Here is a 24,281-nt window from a genome sequence, read left to right on the forward strand (position 1 = left end):
GAAAGTGTAAAGTGGTGGTTCCTGAGAATAAGGACATGGACCTTACTTGGAGCTGAGGGTGAACCCAGGCATCGGGGAGATGGGGCCAGGCCTGGCTAAGAGGCCTGAAGACTCCCTCCCGGGCTCCTGAGGCAGCTTTCCTAACCACGCTGCAGAGGTGGGAACCCACCTTGGGGCCCCGGGAGATGGGCGCCCCAGGCAGCGTGTCAGGTGACTTTCCTTCCTTCTTTCTCTGCCTGGGCTGGCATCTCCAGACTGGGGCCCACTAGGAGAGTGCTTCCCTAACAGTGTGTTATGAGCCTCTTTAAAGTTTTGTTCCAATAACCAATCTGTTGTGGACGATATTCTATAACATACATTAAAAATGATTTCCTAGAAAAATAAAATGCAAGAAACACATAAAATAGAAGCTCAAGTTACTTATTAGGATAATCAATAGACATAGAATTCCTTGTCATATTGCAGTAAGTTTCTAAATGCTACTCAAATTTTGTTCTTAAAGTAGTTATACTTAAGTAGCAGGGCTTTAGAATAGATATTATCTTCCTTTCCCTCTGTTTTTATTTTTCAATGCCTTTGCTCCAGCTTCCCATTCCCTTGGAGCTGAGCAAGTCCATTTATCGGCAATGCAGATGGTCTGTGAGGCCATTTTATTTATTTTTGTTATTTTTTGAAAGATATTATTTATTTGAGAGAGAGCGCAAAGGAGGGGGAGCGGCAGGCAGAGGGAGAAGCAGGCTCCCCATTGAGCAGGTAGCCCAACATGGGGCTGGATCCCAGGACCCTGAGATCATGACCTGAGCTGAAGGCAAACAGTTAATCGCTTTAGCCACCCAGGTGCCCCGTGAGGCCATTTTATAAACAGAGGCTCTTACCCGCACGGATGGAGATGAAGGGAACACGGTAAGAAATACGGCCTTTTTTTCTTTCTTTCTTTTTTTTTTTTTGACATTTATCTGTCCCATATAATGACCCCAAAATATTATTTTCATCATGATCTCGTCATTTTGACTTTTTGCAGAGTCCTGAGTAGCTTTCACCTAGCCACAAAAAAGCACATTTCCTGAAGGAATATTTAGATCCAACTTGTCTTTCATAAGTAAATTTACGGACCATTTTATTTTTAAGATAGTTAATTCTACCATTAAATAGATTGTACTTACTTTGGTTCTAGCAGCTTTAAATTAAAAAAAAAGGAAGAGAATGTGAAAGTCATTATTTCTGCCATGAAGTCCAGAGATAAACCACTGACCCCGAAGAAGAGCAGAAGAGTCCTCATTTGCTCTTCTCCTGGGGTGGGCTCTGCAGGGATGATTTCTGACCTCACTGAGCTTGTCCCTGTCTCTCTCTCAGGATATTTTGCTCGAGTCCATGGCGTCAGCCAGCTGATAAAGGCATTTCTACGGAAGACAGAATGTCATTGTCAAATTCTAAATCTTGGGGCTGGGATGGATACCACCTTCTGGAGATTAAAGGTAAATGAAAATGCCCCTTCTTCTTTCCCGAATTGTTTCATATGTGAAGGTGCCCGCCTGGTTCAAAAATGTTAAAAATATATTCAGAAGGAATGCAGTGACTGCCTATCTCGCCCCCCTGTCCCCAGCTGCTTGTACCTGCTGCCACCATCAGCCACATATATGATGTCACCAGGGCCTCGGTGAAGGATAGGTGCCTGGCTTCCCATCCTTTGCTCTTGCAACAGGGGTTATGATAAAAATCCTTGTAGACATGTCCTCAGCACGTGTGGAAGAGCCTGCCAGTGGAATTGTGAGACCCAGAGCCCCTGCATCTGCCATATTGATGATAAGGAAGATTTTATTGTCATCGTGACAGTATCCTCAATACAGTTTGGGGATGTGCAAGGCTGGGTGATGGTGATATGACACAAAGGCCTTTTGTAGCTATTCCCTGATTTGATCCCTCACCTGCTCTGTTAGGGGGCAAGAACAGGTGTAACTATGCTCACTCACAGGAAAGGAGATGGGTCTGGTTAGTGCAGAACCAGGACCGAAGCGCTGGTCTTGGATTCTGGGCTGGAATTGAAGTGCCCAGTCTGTTTCCGACGACACCCTCACCCATTGCATTTTCTTTCCTGTACATTTGTACAGAATTTTCTGTTTTTTCTATTAGGTCAGTCATGTGGCAGTGATGGGTTCGGGAGTTTCCCCAGAGTTCTTGCAGACATACACCAAGATAAATTAGAGCGTGTGGGCCTAACGTGACCTGCATATGTGTTTTGTCCCTAATGAGCTCTCCTGATAAGAAGGTCTTTGGTCATCAGTGTTCCCGACCTTTCTGTTACTCAGGAGAAAACTCAGCAGCCTCAGCCTGGCCTGAGTATCAGTCATTTGCCTCTGCCTTTTTCATTCAGGTTAGGAGAGCTCACGTTTATGAGGTGCTTGCACTTCCATGACCTCATGAATTAACTTGGGAGCTCTGTGGGGCGGTGGGTTACACAGATAGGGAAGGGGGGGCGCGAGAGCCTGTGTCTCCCCCAAATTGGACAGCCAGTAGTGGGGCTGGAGCGTGGAACAGACAATGGACTGCAGCTCCTCCAAGTCCAGGTTCCTTCCCTGTTCTCTACACAGAGCCTTGTGCTTGTTCAGGGGGGTCTTTGTGGTCTTCTGTCCACGTTGCGTCTGTACCTCAGTGGCCATGGTGTGGTGGAAGGAGCTGGAACAGAATGCAGGGGCAGAACGTGTGCAGTGTGAGCAGAAGCCATTGGAGAAAAGCCTCCTCTCGGCCCAACTCCCTTTTGCCTTGGTCCCGAGGTTTGGTTTCTCCCCCCATCATGTAGGTCGGTTAATAATGAATAAGTCTGACATTTTTATTTCTGGTCAAGGTACACCGAGACCTAGGTACCCCTTCCAAGAGAAAGGTTATCTGTCAGGAGTGAGGAAGGCTAATAGCATAGGGTCTAAAAGATTTTATGGAGGAATTTTGGTTTGTTTGATAATTATATTGGTCCAAAGGTTTTTTTTGTTTTTGTTTGTTTTTTAATCTAAGTTTCTTTAAAAAAAAAATGCTTGTTTGCTCTTTGGAGTCTAGGTCAAATGGGCGAAACTTGCCTGCTCTCACTGTGGGGGATGCTTTGTGATATTTGCTCTTGTATCCTATTTGATCCCCTAAATGCTGGTCCCACCCGACCCCCCCACCCACAGTGGTTTCCTGGCCCTCCCTAATCTGTCTCAGTCTGGGTTTTGGAAAAGTCTGTTAGGTCCTACTTGCCCAGCACCTCTCAGTGCCTCCCCACGTCCATCCCAGTGGCGGCTCCCCCAGTTCAGGCTCCCCATGACTTCTTCCCTGGACCTTCTTCCTGGATGGCTGTGAGATCCTCCTAACTTTTGTCCTCCATCCGTTCTCTATGCAGAGACCAAAGTCACCTAAAAAATACATTTCTGACCGTATTGTTCCTAATTTAAGGTGCTAAGGCCCTAAGGCCTTTGCTGTTTGGGGCCTAGTGTTCAGTACGTGAAGATGGTCAGTCAATGTATGAGGGAATATAGAATTAGAAAACTTACTGTGTGTTTTTTCTCAGGATGAAGATCTTCTCCCAAGTAAATATTTTGAGGTCGACTTTCCAACGATAGTCACGAGAAAGCTGCACAGCATCAAGTAAGTGTGGCTTGGACCAGAGGACAGAGCCGGGTAGATTCAGAGGCAGCGGTCAGTAGAGGGCTGGTCTGCGTGCTGGAGACCTCATTTTGGGGGCTCTTCCCTTGGACCCCCTCCCTTCTTTCTTGCTGGCCCCAGGATCCTCATTCCATACCTGTCGAACAGTCTTCCAAATGCAATACACACCCTCCCTTGAGACTCTTCTGTCCATGAATGTCATTTCTCTGAACCTTGAAAAGAAATGACCTACAGTAGTTTAATCATCGGAATTGTTCTGTGTCTTTTGTCTACTTCGATATCTCCAGGGCATAGAGAGGTGCCAGGCCCAGAGCAGATGCCGAGTATATATTGTTCGAGTAAATGATGACGAGGCTGAATTTAGTCATACGTGAGATTTTCCAGGGGCGACCCTGAGGCCAGGTTTTAAAAAGTTTGCAGAGTTGTAGAGGATGAGTTTGTGAATCTCTGCTGGGACCTTTTGTAGCACCATGTGAAATGCTTCACTTGGATCATCATTCAGTGCTCAGAGCAGACTCGTGAATTCTGGGGGGACCCAAGGCTCAAAGCAGTGAAGCGAATTTCCGTCAGGGCACCTGTGGATGAAAGGGTGGAGCTGAGATTTAAACCCTGGCCTCAAGCCCAAGGTCAAGGTTTTTTAGTGGTTTTAACCTGTACTCCCTTCCCTGTTTTTAAATGAGTGATTTCAATAAAATGCCAAGTCTTACATTTAAAAAAATTTTGAGTGAACCTAAAAGTTTCAGCTTGTCCTTCATAGATGTCTGATTCTCATCATCTGGAAATATTTTTCAAGTATGAGGTTGTTCTACTTTATCCTATGAAAACAAGGTTTTCACCCTTTCAAATACAAGATTCTGTTACAGTAAATATGTTTTTTACTTGCCGTCTGGCGTCTGAGGCTGGGCATCTGCAGAGGACAACCTAGCTTGTTGGATCCCCGAGTGAAGTAAGAGTAAGTGGGCTCTCACGTAAGCCCAGAGGTGGCTTCTGGGCTGAAAAATGCTTTGGCCTTTGTGTATGGTTGTTTGATAGAGGATTCGGCTCTCTGAGGTCTGATTTTTGCATATTGTGAAGGAGGAGACTCATCACATAAATGTTACTGACTTCAGGTCTGAATAGGAGTCTGTTTTTCAGTTAACTGTGAGAATAAGCACTGTGTTAAAAATTTTGTTGGAGAAGAGGCAGGAAACTAGATATGGCTTGGAAAACACTGGAACATCGGGAACATTCTTGATGACCTATCTTGATCAAGTTCTGAGTCTTCAGTATTTATGATCAGACTGTGACTGGACATCCGATTCGGAGTGTCCTGCTTAGTGAACTCGCCTGAGCCCCGATCCACTGAAGTGTGAGTGCGTGTGCCGAGGCCCAGATGTCATGAAGCAGAAGGCCCTGTGCACTGAGTGGCCCTTGCTTTGAACAGGAGCAGGATGTAGTTGCCGCTTCTGGAGTGGGTGTTTGCAGTTTTGCTGAAACTGAGCTCCTGGACTCATTTCTCTCCCTTTCCCATCTCCCCACAGAGTCAAGCCTTTCTTATCACAACCCATTATAGAATTACATTCAGAGGACCCACTTCAAAATGGCAAGTACCCTTAACCTACGTGGTGCAGTACGGACTATAGAACTCTCTTTGCTTTTTTTCCCCTTTTCTTTTGAAATATGGGGTGTGTGTGTGTGCGCGCGTGTCAGAATGTGTGTGTGTGTGTGTGTGTGTGTGCGCGCGCGCGCGCCCATGACGTCACACAGCGGGTACTTCTGCGGATACATTTACACCACATCACATTTACCATGGAGGAATTTAAAGCAGATGTCCATAGGTCCCCGTTCTAAAGTCTTTTACAAAATGTGTTTCAGTGATTTGCAAATGGTGCAAAAATAGATTTTTTCCGGAGAATCTCCATTTCCAGCTTTCCTCGGGAACATCCAGTCCGGCAGCATCAGACCCTCCCTCCTACATGGCTGCCTCGTGGAGGGGGGCTGTCACCCTGCAGTCCTGCCCCCGCTGCTCCCCGCTGTGGGTACCTGACCTGCTCCACCTATTAGGTCACCTCCTTGGCCCCTGTGCTCGGGTTTTCCCCCCTCACGTTTTAATTATGAGTGTTTGCAGCAACGCTCTGCTCACTTCTAAGCCTTTCGAACCAAGGGAAACCTCTTCCAGAATGTTCCATCGTTTTCTGTCTGTCTGGCAGAGTAGTTCAAGGGACTTATTAATAATTCAGGTCAGAAGACCTTCTCAGAAAGATGGCCTTCTTGGATGGTGGACACAGATCCCACAGGAAACATCAGACAACTAGACAGGCCTCTGTGCAACCACAGTGCCATAGTCATGCTCCTCGTGAAGAAACTCCTCCAGGAAAGAACATCTCCCCCATCCTTTGTTTCCTCCTACAAATTATAAGTAGAATGTGTGCAGCTTTGCCATGTGCTGGCCTAGCTGATTTCTCCACACTGTAGCTATCACAGTTTTCTGTGTATTTGGTGAGTACTTGTGTCAGAATGATTACCTGTAATGGAAGAGCTAACACTTTGCATCACCTTTGATCCATCAGTACACAAATGTATGAAGTAGAAAGTAAAGACCCTCCACAATCTCTCCCCCCATCAAGATAACCAGTGTTGGGGCGCCTGGGTGGCTCAGTTGGTTAATCGACTGCCTTCGGTTCAGGTCATGATCCTGGAGTCCCGGTATCGAGTCCCGCATCGGGCTCCCTGCTCAGCAGGGAGTCTGCTTCTCCCTCTGACCCTCCCCCCTCTCATGCTCTCTCTATCTCATTCTCTCTCTCAAATAAATAAATAAAATCTTTAAAAAAAATAAATAACCAGTGTTCAGAGTGTTTTCTCCTGTGGATGAACAATGCACCTAGAGACGGATCAATATCACACATGAGAAAACACACACATAAATAGAATCCAGTGCTGGCACCTAGAAGGTTCGATAAATTTTTGTTGAAAGAATGTATATACACATTGAATAAATACAGAGGTTGTAGTTCAATATGTATGTTGAATGAGTGAATCTATAGTTCTCAAAATAAATAAGATCTATGTGTAAATTTAATAAAGTGAGTAATTTACACATCCTGTTTTGTAACTCGCTCTCTCTGCGTCGTTAGTGATTCGTGGCTGTCTTCGTGTCATCATATATAGGTCTGCCTCATCATTTCTGATGGCTTTCTAGTTCTCCTTGGCATGGAAATTCCATTTTACTTAATGTATTCGGTACTGACGGTCCTTTTCATAGCTGAGTTTTTTATGGTTTTCTATTAAACAGTGTTGTAGAAAGCACAGGTACACGTGCATATTTGCAGGAATTGCTGGTTCAAGGGATTGTCCTTTATGAATTCTAATAGCTACTGCCAAACTGTTCTTCGAGACCCTCTTTAGTAAATTGTATTTTCACGAGAGTAGACGAGGATTCTCTTTCCCTACAGCCTCACTGACAGTGGCTGTTACCATTAAAACAAAAATTTCTGCTTATCTTCCAAACCTATTAATTTAAAATTTTTAAATTAACTTTGAAACTGCTCCTGAGATGGAGTATCTTCCTTCCTTTTTTGGCCTGCAGGATTTCCTTGTAAATGTCCATCGGGAATGTGTCCATGGTATCGTTTCATTTTCTCCTCAATTGCTAGGAATCCTTTAGAACATAAAGATACATTCTTTGATAAAAGTCCCTCATCATCTTTTTTTGGGCTGATTTTTTTGTTAGTTGTTTGCTTGCTTTTGAACTCTGTGTTTGTGTCTCATGTACACACATTTTCTGGTCCTGTGCTTTTAGTTTTTGATCTTGCGGGCATACCGAGGAAGGAGAATTCGAATAAAACAAGGGAAATACAAATGTGAGTGAAGGCCTGACAAAAGTGATAGGTGATCATAAAAGTGGCACAAATTTCATTGAAACATTACCCTCCATCAAACATATGAGGCTGTGATTGTAAGATTCACTGCTATTTCTTTATCGTTAGGAAAGACAACTTGCTGGCAAATTAATGGGTGTGTTCTTGACTGTTCAATGCATCCTGATTTCAGGAATGTTAAAGTGGAAAAAAAGACGCATCTTTGAATTGACACTTTTTTTAAGCTGAACTATGCACGGGGAGGAAAATTCAAAGTATATAAATGGGCACCCAGTGAAAAGTAAGTCAGAAGGAGTAAATCAGGTTCTCTTACTCCCCTGCTTAAATCTTCCCGCTGGTTGGGATCCACACGGTTAAGCATTCCTCTGTCTGCCTCCTGATTTTACTTTTGACTACAGTAACTCTGATCTGGCCACACTGTCCTGCTGTTGCCTGTCACCTTCGGATCTTCCACTTCCTTCTACCATGGAACTCTTTTCCCCTAATTTTGCCTACCAGGCTCCTTCTGATCACCTCTGTCTCAGCTTAGCTACTGCCTCCTCTGAGAACCCCTCCATGACCACCAGGTGAAAGACTGAACCCTGTCCCTTCTACTCTTTTTTTTTTTAATCACCTTTTATTTGCTTCTTAGCACCTAATACTCTGATATTCTCTTAATTCTTCCTTTCTTTAATGATTCATTGTCTCTCTCCCTCCTCTGGGGGGGTAAGCCTTATGAGAGGCAGTGACCTGTCTCTTGTTCATCACTGTGTCCCCAGCACCTAGAACAGTGCCTGGCACGCCGAGATTGTTGGTTAAATAAATACACACCTGAATGGTCAAATGAACGAATGTGTTGGTGTTTTTGTAGTACATCTCTTTTTTTTTTTTTTAATCAGGGATGGAATAACTCACTCCAAGCACACTTTTTAGTAACATGTTCACTATTTGCAAGAAGGTGCACAGATATTTATTATTTGATCTCATAACAGGGCAGACAAGTGCCTTCATAGTCTTTATATTCCTTTTCTGACTTGGGCATTGTGGCACCTGGGGCTCCGACTTCGGGTTTCCCTGCTTGCCTGAAATCTAGCAGGTGCCTAGGAGGTACATCTTTTAGCTTATGGTGTGTGGCCCAGTGTATTTGAGTCAGCTGAATTGGGTTATCAGCATCATGAGAGTTTTCAGACACTGTGGTTTAGTCTCTTTCCCTTTTTCTACTGTGACCTCTCAGAGCTGAGAGAACCTGAGCTATTAGCAATGATATAGAATGGCTGTTGGATGTTCCAGTTCCTTCCATGGTTTGTACCCTTGAGGAAGCTGAGCAAGCAATGCTTCGGGTAAACAACCAAGCAGTTTCCTTTTTTTAAAAATTACAATCCATTTTTGGGGCACCTGGGTGGCTCAGTCGTTAGGCGTCTGCCTTTGGCTCAGGTTGTGATCCCAGAGTCCTGGGATCGAGCCCCACATCGGGCTCCCTGCTCCACGGAAAGCCTGCTTCTCCCTCTCCCACTCCCCCTGCTTGTGTCTCTCTCTCGCTGTGTCTCTCTCTGTCAAATAAATAAACAAAATCTTTTAAAAAATTAAATAAATAAATAAATTACAATCCATTTTTTAAACTTTTAATTGACAACATTTTTAGGTATACATGAAAATAAATCAGTGAACCTCCACGTGCCCAACATCTAACTTTAACTATGACCAACTTCATCTGTACCAGTGGTTCTAAAAGTTAGTCCTAAACTAGGGGCATCAACACGGCCTAAGCACTTATTAGAAATACAGGTTTCTAACTTTTAAAAGAATTTGAAAAAATTTCTACTTTTGAAAGATCTGCTGAATCAGAAACTCAGGGAGTGGAGCCCATCAGTCTGTGTTTTAACAAGTCCTCCAGGTGATTCTGATGGCTGCCAAAGCTTGAGAACCAGTATAAAAACCATTCCATCCAATCTCTGCTGGAGTATTTTAAAGCAAATGTTATCATCTTATTTGTAAATACTTTAGTATAAAGACAATTTTCCTTCAAACACAGTATCTCACAGATTGGCAAAACATTTAGAGAGCAGCCAGCCAATCAGTACCATTATTTACATAGGCTTACCCTTTGACCTCCTAATTCCACTCAGAGAGACCTACTTGACAGGTGCTTCATGATGTCTATATAAAGATGTTCATTGCAGTGCTTCAGATGGAGAAAACTTGGAAATACCACATGCCTGATAGTGAGAGATTGGTTGAGTAAGTTGTTTTATCCACTCACGGAATTCTAGGAAATCATTAGAGCGAATGATGTCATTGATATTACTGTTAAATAGGAAAAGCAGTTTCTGAAAGAATTGGCCCTGTTTGCTTTTTTCTGTGTGAGGTGTGTGTGTATGTTTGTGTGAGAATGTGTTTATTTTGTATATATGAGTTTGAGCACATAGAAAAAGGACCGGGATGTTCTACACTCAAATACTAATAGTTATCTCTGGAAGGTATGATTTTAGTTCATTTCTCCCCTCTTCATTCCTGACTTTTTTTTTCCCCCCACAATGGAGCATGTATTTTTATAATGGAGAAAAACAATAAGTTTACTTTAATTTTGAAAGAACCATACCCATTGAAATTATAATCTCTTGGTTAATTTCAGTTGAAATGATAATCTCTTCTTGGATTTGCAGATGGACACCTGTTGGATTCAAAGAGATACGCCATTATTGGGGCAGATCTCCGAGATTTACCTGAACTGGAAGAGAAACTAAAGAAATGTAACATGAATCCACAGTGAGATTTTTTTTTTAACCTCTTCTGCATTTGTAACTTCTTGCTAATATGAAATAAGGCCAGTTAAAATTGCAGTGTTTATACCTGTGTCCCATTTTTTATTCTGAAATGTTTATCGTTTCATTGCTACTGAGAGTGGTGTTCTGAAGCATTTTTAGAGGCAAAGTTTCTCAAGCTTGTTTTCACATCAGAATCACATGTATTGCTTTTGTAACATACTGAGGCCTAATATCATAAAGTTTGAGAGAAGATAATTATATGCATAGAAATGTATAATTGCGATATATAAAGGATTAGTATGCAGAATAAAGGTAAGCTACTCTTAAAAAAAAAAGTAAGTCCCATATGAAAACAGGCAAAAGAGAGATGACAAGGTAGCTCAAAGAAGAAATTGGATATCATATGAAAAAGGTATTGAACCTCAGTGGTGATGAGATGGAACTCTATTTTACTCCAACCAAGTTGGCAAAAATGTGAAAGTCTGACATTATCAAGTGTCGGCAAGGTTATGTGAGAATGAGAATGGTCTGCGCCACTGGTGCAGGTGAATTATGAGGAACAATCTGGAAGTATCTACTAAAATTGCAAGCATGTGTACCATGTGATTTAGTATTTCGTTCCACTTTTGGATGTGTGCACTCCGAGAAAGTCTGTGTGCCTGTACAAGGAGGATGTTCATTATAGGCACTGTTTTTAGTAGCAGAAAATTGGAAACATTCTAAATGTCCATCAGGAGAAGAATGAGTGAGCAGCATGTAAAATGCATGACCTAGATCAGCATGGAGAGAGCTCAAAAGGGTAATGTTGCGTAAAAAAAAAAATCAAGTTGCAGAATAATATGCATAGTGTGATACCAAATGTGTAAAATCAAACCCTCAAAATACAGTACTTCCATGATTATACCTATGTATCACAGAAGTATTTTAGAAATGGACCAGAAGGGTTCACACCAAATTCTTGGGAGCAGGTGCCTTTGGGGAGCAGTGGAAGGGAGTGAGATGTGTGGTTTTAGCACACTGATGCTGGTCAAAATTAGATTGGAATTTAACAGTAGTGGGAGATAAAGACATGTTTACACAGCTTACTGTCAGTGAAGATGACACTTTCAACAATATTTGGGATGAGTAACTCAAGAGAGAGGCTTGAGGGGAAGGTGGGGAAAACAGAAAGTTACTTTAAAAATAAATTGAAGGCAAAGAATCAGTGGCCAGTGATTAAAGAGAGTACCTAGTAGGGAAATCCCTGGTAGAGAAGAGGCCTTAGAGCCCACAGAGGCTAAGAGCCTTGGAGGGAAGGGAAAGCTGTCGTTCTTCTGAGAGGAGAGGAAGAGGGTGAGGACAGGTGCAAATACAGGTGAGCTTTGGGCGATGCAGGGCAGGAAGTGTAGGGAGTTGAAGCTTGACCTTCCGGATACATCTTTTGTTAAAGTGATGATGGCTGTCCCCTCTGCACTTTGAAGTTCTTGTTTACGTGTTTAGCCTAGAATCATAAACCAGGTTATCATCGTTGGGATTTGTATGTCCACCTTTGCAGATGTCAGGGATGGTGCTTACTGACCCAGTACTTATTTTCTAACTCTTTGTGTGTCTCACTGAGTGTTCAGAGAGCAAGGTCAATGCACTGTACGGAATATGCCTCTTTTTTCCTTTGGGGAACCCTTTAGATGGTTCCCAGATCATAGCGTGTAGGGGGTTCTTCTTTCAGCAGAAGGGAAGTTTCGACGTTCAAGGACACCACTGATTTTCTTGGGGGCAGGTTAGTGAGTGGTCAGTAGATTGCCTCAAGGTGACGCTGGTAAGCCTGGAGCCCTCTCAGACTGAGGAGAGCCCGAGTGTTGGAATCTTATCCTGGATTCCAAGCGACCTCTCCTGCTTACAAGTTATTTAATAGGGGCAGTTTTTTTCTTTTTTTTTTTTTTTCTTAAAGATTTTATTTTTTTATTTGACAGAGAGAGACACAGTGAGAGAGGGAACACAAGCAGGGGGAGAGCGAGAGGAGAAGCAGGCTTCCTGGCAGGGAGCCCGATGTGGGGCTCGATGCCAGGACCCTGAGATCATGACCTGAGCCGAAGGCAGATGCTTAATGACTGAACCACCCAGGCGCCCCATGGGGCAGTTTTTTTCTTAAATAAACAAACCCCCTCCAGAAGCCTCTTTGAGCCTCAGTTTCTTCACAACTACACAAGTAAAAACTACTTCACAAGATGGTCCTGAAGATTAAGTATGCTGTGAAAGCAGTTGAACAGAAATTGGCACATAGACTACAGTCTCCTTTAGATTACTATGGTCACCATAGTAACCCGCTGTTGGAGCAAATCTGCTGAAAGATCAGGGAAATAATCAGTTATAAATCAGGCTAGCTCTTGATAGGGAAGTTTGTCTCGCTTTTGGACATCTACAAAATGGATGAAGAGCAGTGGCTAGAACAAGTATTAGAATTATACATATAATTCTATGGGGCTTCATTTGTGCTCTGCATTTTCCTTTACTACTGTCTTTGCTTTGCTTTGCTTTCACTTATATTTTGAAAAGTATTAATCCGATTTTTAATATTGCCAATGGCTACTTCTTAAAACTACACTGACAGATGTTTAACTTTACATTTTCAAATAATTCGAATCTACAACAAAGTTGCAAAAATTGTACAAAAAATTCCCACATAGCCTTCTTCACCTGGCTTCCCCACTGTCTTAAGTAAAATTGGGCACCTTTTGCATTAAAAATGTTTTGGGAGCTGTAGTTCTCTAATAATCAACCTATTAATTGAGGTTTTGGAACTTTTTCCCCACTCATTTACTTTTTCTAATAATTTATGTTGATATAATCTGGGGTTTTAAAACTTAGGTTATTGCTAATTTTAAAACAATTATTCTTTCTGATTTTCAACTTTGTTTGCAACTCGGACTTCATTGACTTTCCTCTGGATTTAGTGCCCTCAGTTTCTTTATACCATGTTCCAGTTGGGTCCAGAGAGCATTTGGATATCTATTTTTAAATAACTTGAGTTATATACCATTTCATTGTCAAAAAAAAAAAGGAAATCCAGATGAACAGTAACGGTGGATAGTTGGTGCTATATGATCAGGTCAGAGCCGGCACTTACTGGTGGGGAGCCTTTCTCTCTAGTGATTGTGAATCCAGGCCCTGAGCCCAGCTGTACATTCTGATGGTAACATGCACCATGTTCTTTTCAACTACTTTCCTGGGTATTCGAGTTCAGACAATTTATTTGTTTTGAGATCCCTCGCCAATAAACATGGACAGAAACAACCTACTTGCAGTGTGCCTGGGTGGCTCAGTCAGTTGAGCGCCTGACTTTTGATTTCAGCTCAGGTCATGATCTCAGGGTCATGGGATTGAGCCCCGTGGCAGGCTCTGCGCTCAGCGGGGAGCCTACTTGAGATGCTCTCTCTCCCTCTGCCCCTCCCCCATCCCACGTGCACACATACTCTCTCTAAGATAAGTAAATCTTAAAAAAAAATTTTTTTTTTAAAGTAACCCACTTGCTTTGTGAGAAAAATAGCAACTAGCCATGAGGGACAGTGATATTTAGGGGCAGAGAAAGAAAGAGGATACAGTGAAGGAGTCAGAGAAGGAGCAGTAAAAGAACCAGGAATAAACCAGCAGAGCTCATATAATTTGGGGCTGTCTGTGTTCCCTTTGAAGAATTAAGGCTTTTGGAGATTTCTCTAGGAGTTTATTGCTTTTCATATTTCATAATTTGTTCATTACTTCAGGTCTTACCAATCAGAGTGCTTACTAACAAATGTAATTTCCTGAAGATTGTTCTTGTTGTTGTCAATTCTTGATGATAAAGATTTATATGAGAATTAGATTTGGTTAAATGAGTATCACTATTTCTGCATTGTATCTGTCAGTTTCTGATGTGTAACTATACACACTGACTGTGTATATATATATATATACACACACACACATCACATCTCCTTTATCCATTCATCTGTCGATGCACATCTGGGCTCTTTCCACAGTTTGGCTATTGTGGACATTGCTGCTATAAACATTGGGGTGCAGGTGCCCCTTTGTTGGATCACTATATTTGTATCTTTGGGGTAAATCCCTAGTAGTGCAATTGCTGGGTCATAGGGTAGCTCTACTTTCATCTTTTTGAGGAACCTCCATACTGTTTTCCAGAATGGCTGCACCAGCTTGCATTCCCACCAACAGTATAGGAGGGTTCCCCTTTCTCCACATCCTTGCCAACATCTCTCATTTCCTCAGTGGTTAATTTTAGCCATTCGGACCGGTGTGGTTTTGATTTGTATTTCCCTGATGCCAAGTGATGTGGAGCAGTTTTTCATGTATCTGTTGGCCATTTGTATGTCTTCTTTGGAGAAATGTCTGTTCATGTCTTCTGCCCATATCTTTTTTTTTTTTTTTTTTTTAAAGATTTTATTTATTTATTTAACAGAGAAAGACACAGCGAGAGAGGGAACACAAGCAGAGGGAGTGGGAGAGGGAGAAGCAGACTCCCTGCCGAGCAGGGAGCCCGATGCGGGACTCGATCCAGGGACTCCAGGATCATGACCTGAGCTGAAGGCAGTCGCTTAACCAACTGAGCCACCCAGGCGCCCTCTTCTGCCCATATCTTAATTGGATTATTCTTTGGGTGTTGAGTTTGATAAGTTCTGTATAGATTTTGGATACTAGCCCTTTATCTGATAAGACATTTGCAAATATCTTCTCCCATTCTGTAGGTTGTCTTTTGGTTTTGTCGACTGTTTCCTTTGCTGTGCAAAAGCTTTTATCTTGAAGTCCCAATAGTTCATTTTTGCCTTTATTTCCCTTGGCTTTGGAGACATGTCTAAGCAAGAAGTTGCTGTGGCTGAGGTCACAGAGCTTGCTGCCTGTGTTCTCCTCTAGGATTTCGATGGATTCCTGTCTCACATTTAGGTCTTTCGTCCATTTTGAGTGTATTTTTTTGTGTATGGTGTAAGGAAATGGTCCAATTTCATTCTTCTGCATGTGGCTGTCCAATTTTCCCAACACCATTTGTTGAAGAGACTTTTTTCCATTGGATATTCTTTCCTGCTTTGTCGAAGATTAGTTGACCATAGAGTTGAGGGTCCATTTCTGGGCTCTCTATTCTGTTCCATTGATCTGTGTGTCTGTTTTGTGCCAGTACCATACTGTCTTGATGACGACGGCTTTGTAATAGAGCTGGAAGTCCGGAATTGTGATGCCGCCAGCTTTGCTTTTCTTTTTCAACATTCCTCTGGCTATTTGGGGTCTTTTCTGGTTCCATACAAATTTTAGGATTATTTGTTCTGTTTCTTTGAAAAAAGTGGATGGTATTTTGATAGGGATTGCAGTGAATGTGTAGATTGCTCTAGGTAGCATAGACATTTTCACAATATTTGCTCCTCCAGTCCATTAGCATGGAACGTTTTTCCATTTCTTTGTGTCTTCCTCAACTTTCATAAGTGTTCTGTAGTTTTTGGAGTAGATCCTTTATCTCTTTGGTTAGGTTTATTCGTAGGTATCATGGTTTTGGGTGTGGTTGTAAATGGGATCGACTCCTTAATTTCTCTTTCTTCTGTCTCATTGTTAGTGTATAGAAATGCAACTGATTTCTGTGCATTGACTTTATATCCTGCCACTTTGCTGAATTCCTGTATGAGTTCTAGCAATTTTGGGGTGGAGTCTTTTGGGCTTTCCACAATTTGTCATCTGCAAAGAGTGAGAGTTTGACTTCTTTGCCGATTCGGATGCCTTTTATTTATTTATTTATTTATTAAGATTTTATTTATTTATTTGACAGAGAGATCACAAGTAGGCAGAGTGGCAGGCAGAGGGAGAAGCAGGCTCCCAACTGAGCAGAGAGTCTCATGTGGGACTTGATCCCAGGACCCTGGGATCATCACCTGAGCTGAAGGCAGATGCTTAACCGACTGAGCCACCCAGGCACCCCTACCTTTTATTTCTTTTGGTTGTCTGATTGCTAAGGTTAGGACTTCTAGTACTATGTTGAACAGCAGTGGTGAGAGTGGACTTCCCTGCCGTGTTCCTGACCTTAGGGGAAAAGCTCTATTTTTCCCCACTGAGAATGATACTCACTGTGGGCTTTTCCTATATGGTTTTTATGATTTTGAGGTATGTTCCCTCTATTCCTGCACTGTGAAGAGTTTTAATTAAGAGAGGATGCTGTATTTTGTCAAACACTTTTTCTGCATCTGTTGAGAGGATCATATGGTTCTTGACTTTCCTTCATTTATGTAGTATAACACATCAATTGATTTGTGGATGTTGAATCAACCTTGCAGCCCAGGAATAAATTCCACTTGGTTGTGAATAATCCTTTTAATGTACTGTTGGATCTTATTGGCTAGTATTTTGGTGAGAATTTTTGCATCCACGTTCATAGGGATATTGGTCTGTAATTCTCCTTTTTGATGGGGTCTTTGTCTGGTTTTGGGATCAACGTAATGCTGGCCTCATAGAAAGAGTTTGGAAGTTTTCCTTCCATTTCTAGTTTTTGAAACAGTTTCAGAAGAATAGGTATTAATTCTTCTTTAAATGTTTGGTAGAATTCCCCTGGGAAGCCATCTGGCCCTGGGCTCTTGTTTGTTGGGAGATTTTTGATGACTGCTTCAATTTCCTTGCTGGTAATGGGTCTGTTCAGGTTTTCTGTTTCTTCCTGTTTCCGTTTTGGTAGTGTATACGTCTCTAGGCATGCATCCATTTCTTCCAGATTGCCTAATTTGTTGGCATATAGTTGCTCATAATATGTTCTTATAATTGTTTGTATTTCTTTGGTGTTGGTTGTGATCTCTCCTCTTTCATTCATGATTTTACTTATTTGGGTCCTTTCTCTTTTCTTTTTGGTAAGTCTGGCCAGGGGGTTATCAATCTTATTAATTCTTTCAAAGAACCAGTTCCTAATTTCGTTGATCTGTTCTACTGTTCTTTTGGTTTCTATTTCATTGATTTCTGCTCTAATCTTCATTATGGGCTCTATTTGCTGTTCTTTTTCCAGCTCCTTTAGGTGTAAGGTTAGGTTGTGTATTTGAGAGCTTTCTTATTTCTTGAGAAAGGCTTGTATTGCTATATACTTCCCTCTCTTTGCTGCATCCCAAAGATTCTGAACAGTTGTGTTTTAATTTTCATTTCCTTCCAAGAATTATTTTAATTCGTCTTTAATTTTCTGGTTGACCCATTCATTCTTTAGTAGGATGCTCTTTAGCCTCCATGTATTTGAGTTCTTTCCAAATTTCCTCGAGTTCCAGTTTCAAAGCATTGTGGTCTGAAAATATGCAGGAAATGATCCCAGTCTTTTGGTACCAGTTGAGACCTGATTTGTGACCCAGTATGTGATCTCTTCTGGAGAATGGTCCATATGCACTTGAGGAGAATGTGTATTCTGTTGCTCTGAATATATCTATGAGGTCCATCTGGTCCAGTGTGTCATTCAAAGCCCTTGTTTCCTTGTTGATCTTCTGCTTAGATGATCTGTCCATTGCAGTGAGTGGGGTGTTAAAGTTCCCTCCAATTATTGTATTGTTATCAATGTGTTTCTTTAATTTTGTTATTAATTGGTTTATATAATTGGCTGCTCCCATGTTAGGGGCATAAATATTTACAATTGTTAGATCTTTTTAATTGGATAGACCCTTTAATTATGATATAGTTTCCTTCCTCATCTATTGTTACAGTCTTTGGTTTGAAATCTAATTGGTCTGATATAGGGATTGCTATCCCAGCTTTCTCTTGATGTCCATTAGCATGATAAATGGTTTTCCACCCCCTCACTTTCAATCCAGAGGTGTCTCTGGGTCTAAAATGAGTCTCTTACAGACAGCATATTGATGGGTCTTTCTTTTTTATCCAATCTGATACCCTGTGTCTTTTGATTGGGGCATTTAGCCGATTTTCATTCAGAGTAACTATTGAAAGATATGAATTTAGTGCCATTGTATTATCTGTAAAGTCACTGTTTCTGTAAAATGTCTTTGTTCCTTTCTGGTCTATGTTACTTTTGGGCCCTCTCTTCACTTAAAGGATCCCTTTTAATATTTCTTGCAGGGCTGGTTTAGTGATCACAAATTCTTTAAATTTCTGTTTGTCCTGAAAGCTTTTTATCTCTCCTTCTATTTTTTTTTTTAATTTTATTTATTTATTTGAGTGAGAGAGAATGAGAGAAAGCACAAGAAGGAAGAGGGTCAGAGGGAGAAGCAGACTCCCTGCTGAGCAGGGAGCCCGATGTGGGACTCGATCCCAGGACTCCGGGATCATGACCTGAGCCGAAGCAGTTGCTTAACCAACTGAGCCACCCAGGCGCCTCTCTCCTTCTATTTTGAATGACATCCTTGCTGGATAAAGTATTCTTGGCTATATATTTTTCTCATTGAGCACCCTGAATATATCATGTCAGTACTTTCTGGCCTGCCAGGTCTCTGTGGATAGGTCTGTTGCCAGTCTAATGTTTTTACCCTTGTACGTTATGGACCTCTTGTCCTGAGCTGCTTTCAGGATTTTCTCTTTGTCTCTGAGATTTGCAAGCTTCACTATTATATGTTGGGCTGTCGACCTATTTTTATTGATTTTGAGTGGGGGTTCTCTGTGCCTTCTGGACTTGGATGCCTGTTTCCTTCCCTAGATTAGGGAAGTTCTCGGTATAATTTGCTCCAATATACCTTCTGCCCCCCGCTCTTTCCTCTTCTTCTGAGATCCCAATTATTCTAATATTGTTTCACTTTACGGTATCACTTATCTCTCAAATTCTCCTCTCGTGATCCAGTAGTTGTTTTTCTCTTTTTCTCAGCTTCTTTATGCTCCATCATTTTGTCTTCTATATCACAGGCTAAGTAATCTGCTCCGGTTTGCTCTCTGTGGCTTTTGTTCCCTGAAGGCTTTCTGCACAGCTTTAGAGGATGAGAATGAAAATGGCGGCCTCCCAATCTCCGGCCCTGGAGCCCAAAGCTCAGGGCCTCACTCCTCAGTTAGCCCTCAGAGAAAAGCAGTCAGTCACTCCTGTCTCCCTCGTCTCTGACCACACTCCGTGCTCATCCAGCCTGTGACCGAGCATTTCTGTCTCAGGCACATGACCCCATTTCAAGTCTCCAAACCCTGCAAGCTCCTGCGGTGTGCACCTGCGCCGTTCCTCCCAGGGGAGGAAGAGGGGTTTGTGGTGGTTCTGCCAATTGCTGGGTCCCTGGTACGAGAACAGTCACCTGACCATGCCTTGGTTCACAGTTCATGGCAACCCCAAGCTGAGAGCCCACTCCTCAGCTTGCTGATTACAGCCGTCTTCCCCACTCCGATGCCTGGGAGCTCTGCCACACTCTGGCACCTCCTGAGGTCACACTGTCCCACCTAGGATTCTGCCCTGCTTCACCACCTGAGCACCTTTCAGGCAGGGGCGTCACTCACAGGGGCAGACTTCTAGAAGTTCTGATTTTGTGCTCCGCCACTCTATCACTTTCCAGTGCCGGCTGATGGAGGCTCCCTCTCCCCATGGTTTATCTTCCCATATACCGCCTTGGATTCACTTCTGCACACCTCCTACCTTGCAGAAAATGGTCGCTTTTCTATTTGTAGAGTTTCATCTATTCTTTCCTTAGATCTCTGGTTGAGTTTGCAGGTGTTCAGAATGATTTGATAGCTATCCAGCTGAATTCCTAGGATCAGATGAAACTAAGGTCTCCTACCCCTCCACCATCTTGGACTATCTGGGGAGGGGGCGGGGGCAGGGGGTGGGGGGAGGGGAGAATTTGTAGCCGTGTTTACACACTACCACACGCCTTTAACACTGTTTCACAAGCCAGACAAATCGTTGCTCATTGCTCACCTTTTTACAGTCTAAAACTTTTTACAGTCTAAAACTACTACATTGATTGTTGATGTGCTTGTTCAGTGCGTCTTGTTTTCCTGGGCTGTGAAAAACAGGGTTTTCCTGCCCCGCCAGTACCGCCCCATGTGTGCCATTAGAGAGCTCCAATTTTTTTTTATGTATACTTGACATTTATTTATTTATTTATTTGAGAGAGAGCGCATGTGCAGGGGGGGAGCATAGGGAGAAGGAGGGGGGAAATCCCCAGCACACTCCCTACTGCGTGGGGAGCCTGATGCAGGGCTTGATCTCACTACCCCGAGATCATGACCTGAGCCAGGTTCTTACCCGACTGAGCCACCCAGGCGTCCCTAGAGAGTCCCAGTTTGATGAATACATATGTATGTGCCTTTTTTTCTTCTCTTAAGATTGCCAACACTCCTGATAACTGAATGTGTGCTGGTTTACATGACTCCGGAGCAGTCGGCCAACCTTCTCAAGTGGGCAGCCAGCAGTTTTGACACTGCCATGTTCATAAACTACGAACAGGTAAATGGGAGCACGAGACATTGCATTCTGCATATATGCCCGTGGTGGCTTAATACTCTCCGAGCAACCTCAGTACGTATTCCCACTTACTCTTTTCCTTCTGCCTCTGGCCATTCACATACCTCCTTTTTCATTGATTCTAGCAATCCCCAACATCCCTCATTTCTTGATTTCCTATGAACTTACAGCCAGAGTTTTTGGAACTTGTATTTGGCCTCTTTAAAAGTTTTTTGAGTTCTTCTTTTATCGTTGTATTTACTGTAGAGTCATAGACCTTGGTAGAGGGAATTTGGGCTGTCCTGTGGGTATAGAGGGTAGCAAACTCAGAATCCTTCAGAGGCAGGCCGGTGATGCAAATGGATGAAGTTGGCTAGTATAGGGCAGGCGGGAGTGGTGGGGACTATGGTGATCCGGAGCATCCAGGTCCCATCTCACGGGAGGGGCCCCTGCTCAGTGCCAGCCAGTTGTTACCATGTAGGTGTCTGAGCCTAGAGTTGAGAACTCCCAGTTTTTCAGGAGAAGTTACAATGCAGGATTTTAAGATAAAATTTCCTGATTTCTAAGATTACTGAGTTTGGACCACTGGCTGCCTGTTTTTCTCTTCTGATCTATTTTTTTTATTTTTTTTAAGATTTTATTTATTTATTTGAAAGAGAGAATGAGATAGAGAGATCATGAGGGTCAGAGGGAGAAGCAGACTCCCTGCTGAGCAGGGAGCCCGATGCGGGACTCGATCCCGGGACTCCAGGATCATGACCTGAGCCGAAGGCAGTCGCTTAACCAACTGAGCCACCTAGGCGCCCCTCTCTTCTGATCTAGTGGAAAGGGTTATGCTTTAGAGGTTTGGAATTATTCAGCTTGGGTCTGAATCCTGGTCCTGGCTTTTATCTGTGGCTGTGTGACCTTAGGAAGAATTGCATGGTGATTGGGAGTCCGTGCTCTGGAGGTAGACTGCTTAGCTGTGTGACCTGGACAAGTTTCATAACCTCTCTGTGCCGGTCTCCTTATCCAGAAAATGAGAATAATAACAGTCCCAACTTCATAGAGTTGTAGTGAGAAGTAAGTGAGTTAATTTGTACACAAGTATTTATGGCATTTCCTGGCTGTTAGGCAGGCATGAGCTGTTCTTTGGATCTCTCTGAGCCCCAGGTCCTTGTTTTCAAAGGGATAACTTCTCTGGATTATTATGGGAACTTGTGAGATGATGTGTAGCAGTGTGCATGTGACAAGTACTAAATACACGGTAGCTATTTTTATTGCTTCTTTTATTTTGCTTTTATTGATTTTGCTTTATTTTTTTATCTCATTTTACTTTTAAATTTTATTACAGACAAGAACAGTAAAGACCTTACCCACTGCAACATACTTACAGACAGATCTAAGGCTAGACCTGGTTGACCTTTTTGCCACCCCATGCCCCAGGCCAGATTCTTGTATAGGTGGTTCTTGGTTGAGTTTTCTTCCTTCCCTCTCCTTAATTGGGGGCACTCCTCAGACTCAGTCTGCAGTCCTGGTGAATGGGTGTAACAGTAGCCAGGTTTCACTCCGTTGTCCACAGCCGTCCCTAAACTGGCTCAATTCCCACCTCCCATCCTCACTTGGTGAATAATAAACATTTAACTTAATTTTCTAACAAAGACAAAATTATCAGCATCCTCACGTGTATTAATTACTCCCATGCCTTCCATAGTTTTCTGATCAGTAGTTTAAAATGACAAAAACTGCATAAATATACATGATGAACGTGTCAATACTGATGTAAGAAGGATAGCAACTTTGTAGAATTTGCTGACTAGCAGGCACATCCCATAAGTTTTACATGTGTTAACTTACTTGATTATCACAATAGCCCCGCAGGTTTTGCGAGTAAGGGGACCGAAGCACAGAGGGATTAGGCAGCTTGCCCACAGCCACCCAGCCTCACAGCTAGAGAGAGTCAGGCCAGGATCCACCCAGGCAATGAAACAACAGAGCGTGTATTCACAGACACCCCTCGATCCTGAAGGAATAGGGGGCAGTGTGACCTTGGTACCCCACAAGCCTCACACATCCACCAAAAGAGAGTAATACTGGGTCTTGTCTGGTGACGTCGTCACAGGAACTCTGGGCATCATTTTATATACTAAAGCGATGAAGTTTTGATACCTTGCGTGTGACAGGATAATAGCACATACGCTAGGATAATGTACACTGTGTTCTCTCTTGTGGCATTTGTGTGTATATACACATTAATGGTTTTTTAAACTGGTTTAAAATGGTTCTTTATGCAAAAAGTAACAGCACATGCAAAATTTTTAAAAAATCAAATAGTACAAAAGGATAGGCAGGGAAAGGCAAGTCTCTCTCCTACCCTGGACTTTAGCCCTCTAACGTGGGAAGCGACATGGCCAGATTCCAGAATTATTCTGGGCATATATAAATGTAGACAGAGTTGTGTTTTTTTTTTTCTTAAAGGCAGATAGGAGCATATTCTACACATTCCTCTGTACCTTACCTTTCAAAAGTTTATTACCTAAGAAATCATTCTGTATCTGTGTCTGTGTCTGTATCTACATGTATATCCTCTTCTTTTCCCGTTTTCATGGCAATGCAATGTTCCATTAAATGACCATGCCAGAATTCCTTTGACCGCAGATGATGGGCATTTAACTTCTTCCCAGATCCTTCCTGTTATGTGTAATGTTGCCGTAAACATTCTCGCACCCCTGTGTGCGCACGCGAGTAGACCCACAGAACAGCGTGCTAGCGGGCCGAGCACAGCCCATCCAGCCGCCCTTCTCTGGGGGCTGTCGCAGTGTATGCCCTTGTCAGCCCTGCGTACTGTGCCTGCACCCGACTCCATGACCTGCCCTGGGTATCAGCCTTGACTGGTTAGAAATAGAGTGGTAGTGTCTTATTTTGCACATTCGAGAAACAGAGAAACCCTTGTGGCCATGCCTAGCCTCCTCTTTCCCTTCCCAGGTGAACATGGATGACCGGTTTGGACAGATCATGATCGAGAACCTGCGGAGGCGACAGTGTGACCTGGCGGGAGTGGAGACCTGCAAGTCGTTAGAGTCACAGGTCAGAGAGTGAGGACTCTGGTGCCCTGAGCCCCCAAGGGAAGGGCACCTTCCCTTCATACATCTGAGAAGCTGGGGCTCCACGGGGGCCGCTAATTCATCAGGCTAGGGAAGTCCAAGCCCTTGGTGTGGAAAATACACATGGACGTTTCCTGTACACTAGGATTTAAAACTTTCATCATGCGGATTTTCAAACAACATGAAAATAGAGGGAATAGTAAAAGGAATAGCGTGTGCCCATCAGCCCATTTCAGTAATTCACATTTTGTCCATATTGTTTTATTTATCCCCAGTTTTTGTTGGTGTTGTCACTGGAATATTTTAAGGCAAATCCCAGACAGTATATCGTTCTGCCCGTAAATGCTTCAGTGTGAATTTCCTACCAGTAAGGACTTTATTCCCCCTGGGATCATGGTAATACCATGGCCACACCTCACAAATCAATCAGAACTCCTTCATAGCACACACTACGCAGTGTGTGTTCAGATCTCCCGAGTTGTTTAAAAAAAAAAATACTCTATAGTTGGTGTGTTTGAAATAGGATCCAAACATTGGTCCAGTCTTTGTACTTGACATGCCCCTTAAGTTTTAAGATCAAGTGAAGTTTCTTAGACTCTTATAGACCTTGTTTTGAAGACTTTATTTA

The 24,281-nt window shown here is 42.8% G+C and overlaps 1 protein-coding gene across 1 annotated transcript in view; it reads left to right on the forward strand.

Annotated features, from left to right (window-relative positions):
* The window catches only part of LCMT1 (leucine carboxyl methyltransferase 1), a gene marked incomplete at its 5' end in the record, with an annotated part of 41,742 nt that overhangs the window by 11,484 nt on the left and 5,977 nt on the right, over positions 1–24,281 (forward strand). Inside the window, 6 exons of the mRNA XM_044915271.1 lie at positions 1,354–1,475; positions 3,539–3,615; positions 5,154–5,215; positions 10,133–10,235; positions 20,453–20,573; positions 23,535–23,636. Of these exons, the coding sequence (XP_044771206.1) occupies positions 1,354–1,475; positions 3,539–3,615; positions 5,154–5,215; positions 10,133–10,235; positions 20,453–20,573; positions 23,535–23,636 (587 nt within the window). The remainder of the gene's footprint in view (positions 1–1,353; positions 1,476–3,538; positions 3,616–5,153; positions 5,216–10,132; positions 10,236–20,452; positions 20,574–23,534; positions 23,637–24,281) is intronic.

Source organism: Neomonachus schauinslandi, chromosome 5 (genome assembly GCF_002201575.2).
Source record: "Neomonachus schauinslandi chromosome 5, ASM220157v2, whole genome shotgun sequence".
Classification (NCBI taxonomy): Eukaryota; Metazoa; Chordata; class Mammalia; order Carnivora; family Phocidae; genus Neomonachus; species Neomonachus schauinslandi.